The sequence below is a fragment of the Mandrillus leucophaeus genome, unplaced genomic scaffold (genome assembly GCF_000951045.1).
Source record: "Mandrillus leucophaeus isolate KB7577 unplaced genomic scaffold, Mleu.le_1.0 Scaffold578, whole genome shotgun sequence".
In the NCBI taxonomy this organism is placed as follows: Eukaryota; Metazoa; Chordata; class Mammalia; order Primates; family Cercopithecidae; genus Mandrillus; species Mandrillus leucophaeus.
In genome coordinates, this window is record NW_012106230.1 from 1694199 (window position 1) to 1696553 (window position 2355).

The following is a 2355-nucleotide window of genomic DNA, read 5'->3' on the forward strand; positions in this document are numbered from 1 at the left end:
CTTCAGGCGCCCGCCACTGCGCCTGGCTAATTTTTTGTATTTTTTAGTAGAGACGGGGTTTCACCATGTTAGCCAGGATGTGCTCGATCTGCTGATCCACCCTCCTTGGTCTCCCAAAGTGCTGAGATTACAGGCGTGAGCCACTGTGCCCGGCCAGTTTTAAGACTCTTAATTGTCTGGTGAGTTTTTATTTCTGAAGTTTATGAAAACATGGGGAGAAAAACAATTAGGTTCTGAAACTTTTAAGGGTTTGTAAAACAAAATAAACTCAAATGAAATATTTAACAACCTAGCATCTAATAGAAACATCAATTTTATCATCCATTAATTTCCTTCAACTTTCTCAGGTAAAAGATGAAGGCAACAATACAAATGGCTTCAGGAAATCTCACATGGGTGACGGAGTTCATTCTTGTGGGAGTCTCAGATGATCCTGAGCTGCAGATTCCTCTCTTCCTGGTCTTCCTGGTGCTCTATGTGCTGACGGTGGCAGGGAACCTGGGCATCATCACCCTCACCAGTGTCGACTCTCGACTTCAAACCCCCATGTACTTTTTCCTCCGACACTTGGCTGTCATTAATCTTTGCAATTCTACTGTCATTGCCCCTAAAATGCTGGTTAACTTCCTGGTTACCAAGAAAACCATATCTTACTATGGATGTGCAGCCCAGCTGGGTGGATTCTTGGTTTTCATTGTGGCTGAGATTTTCATGCTGGCTGCAATGGGTTATGACCGCTACGTGGCTATTTGCAACCCTCTGCTCTACGCAGTAGTGGTGTCTCCAAAGGTATGTCGTCTGCTGGTGTCCCTCACATACCTTCAGAGTCTTATCACAGCCCTGACTGTCTCTTCCTGTGTGTTCTCTGTGTCATACTGTTCTTCCAACATCATCAACCATTTTTACTGTGACGATGTCCCTTTGCTAGCATTGTCCTGTTCTGATACCTACATTCCAGAAACAGCAGTGTTTATCTTTTCAGGGACCAATTTGTTTTTCTCCATGATCGTTGTTCTGATATCCTACTTCAACATTGTTATTACCATTTTGAGGATACGTTCCTCAGAAGGACGACAAAAAGCCTTTTCCACGTGTGCTTCTCACATGATAGCTGTGGTTGTGTTCTATGGGACTCTCCTTTTCATGTATTTGCAACCAAGGAGTAATCACTCATTAGATACTGACAAAATGGCCTCGGTCTTCTACACCCTGGTCATACCAATGCTGAACCCCCTAATTTACAGCCTAAGGAACAAAAACGTGAAAGATGCACTAAAGAGATTCCTAGATAACCCATGCCGATCACTCAAACTAATGTAAATTTAAAACTAAAACTATCCTCCTTTAGTGCTTTTCATTTTTTTCCTGAAAACTGCTATTTTTTTAAAAAAAAAAAGGCAAAAAAAAGTGAGAAAAACCACACACATCAGAGGAAAAAATGTTTAATTGTTCTTATGTCAACCTCACATACCCAAACAAGAAAACAATGTCTATAAATAATAAAAAATAATTTGCAAATAATCAGTTTGTAGACATAGATAAAACGTAAGCCACTAAAGGGTTTTTAAAATAATTTCCAAACAAGGAAGAGAAAGCGTGGTAGTGCGTGTGGAGGTATGTGGCATCATTTCTTGGAAGGTGGTCAAAACACAGATCATCCTCCTTGCAAGAGACGTATTTTGTTCGGCTACTAAAAATTATATTTTTAGTTTTGTAGCATTTATCCATCAAGTTCAACTTTTGTGGAACTATTTTTATCTTGTATTTAAAAATAAATTTTTATCACAGAAAAACTACACGTGGAAATAAGACTTAAGGGAAAACAGGCTAACAAATTTTTTAAAGGGGATTTTCTTTTTTCATTATTCTCAGTTGGTGTGTGCACCCAAAGCAAAATGTTGATGTTCACTCAAGTAAGACACACAATTTTTTTCCATCTCATCATAAAACATTTGTGTAAAGTTAATTGCCTTTGTTATGAAACTACAATACCAAGCAGCACTACTTTCAGCATTTTCATTCAGTGTAATTTGAAAAAAAATTTTATTAGACAAAAATTTTTTAAAAGAATATTATCTTTAAAATGTCGCCAGTTCTTCAGAGTCCTCCTGTTTTTTTAAAGAAAGTTAATAGTTACTATGAACTATATCTCTTTGCATGTAGAAGGCTACTAATGCATGATGGAGCGAGGGAGAGTGGCACTTATATGTGAAATAAAGGTAGTGTCTGGAAATAAAGTACAGTCATCATATTTTCAGGAAGGTTAGAAGCATACCCTATCCAGGGACTGTGTGACTGAGATCAGTATTTCAACTTCTAACTTTAGCCTTAAAGGAGCATAATCACTGAAGCCTT

At 38.1% G+C, this 2355-nt stretch overlaps 1 protein-coding gene across 1 annotated transcript; it reads left to right on the top strand.

Moving 5' to 3' along the window:
* The first annotated feature begins 372 nt into the window (after nt 1–372).
* Nucleotides 373–1320, top strand: LOC105552901 (olfactory receptor 8J2). The gene has a single exon (XM_011998727.1). It carries the CDS (start codon nt 373–375, stop codon nt 1318–1320), a length of 948 nt encoding a protein of 315 aa, XP_011854117.1.
* The last annotated feature ends 1035 nt before the right edge of the window (nt 1321–2355 follow it).

Bases quoted from the DNA above. Each gene is read 5' to 3' on its own strand.
- LOC105552901 (XM_011998727.1), top strand. From the start codon at position 373: ATGGCTTCAGGAAATCTCACATGGGTGACGGAGTTCATTCTTGTGGGA.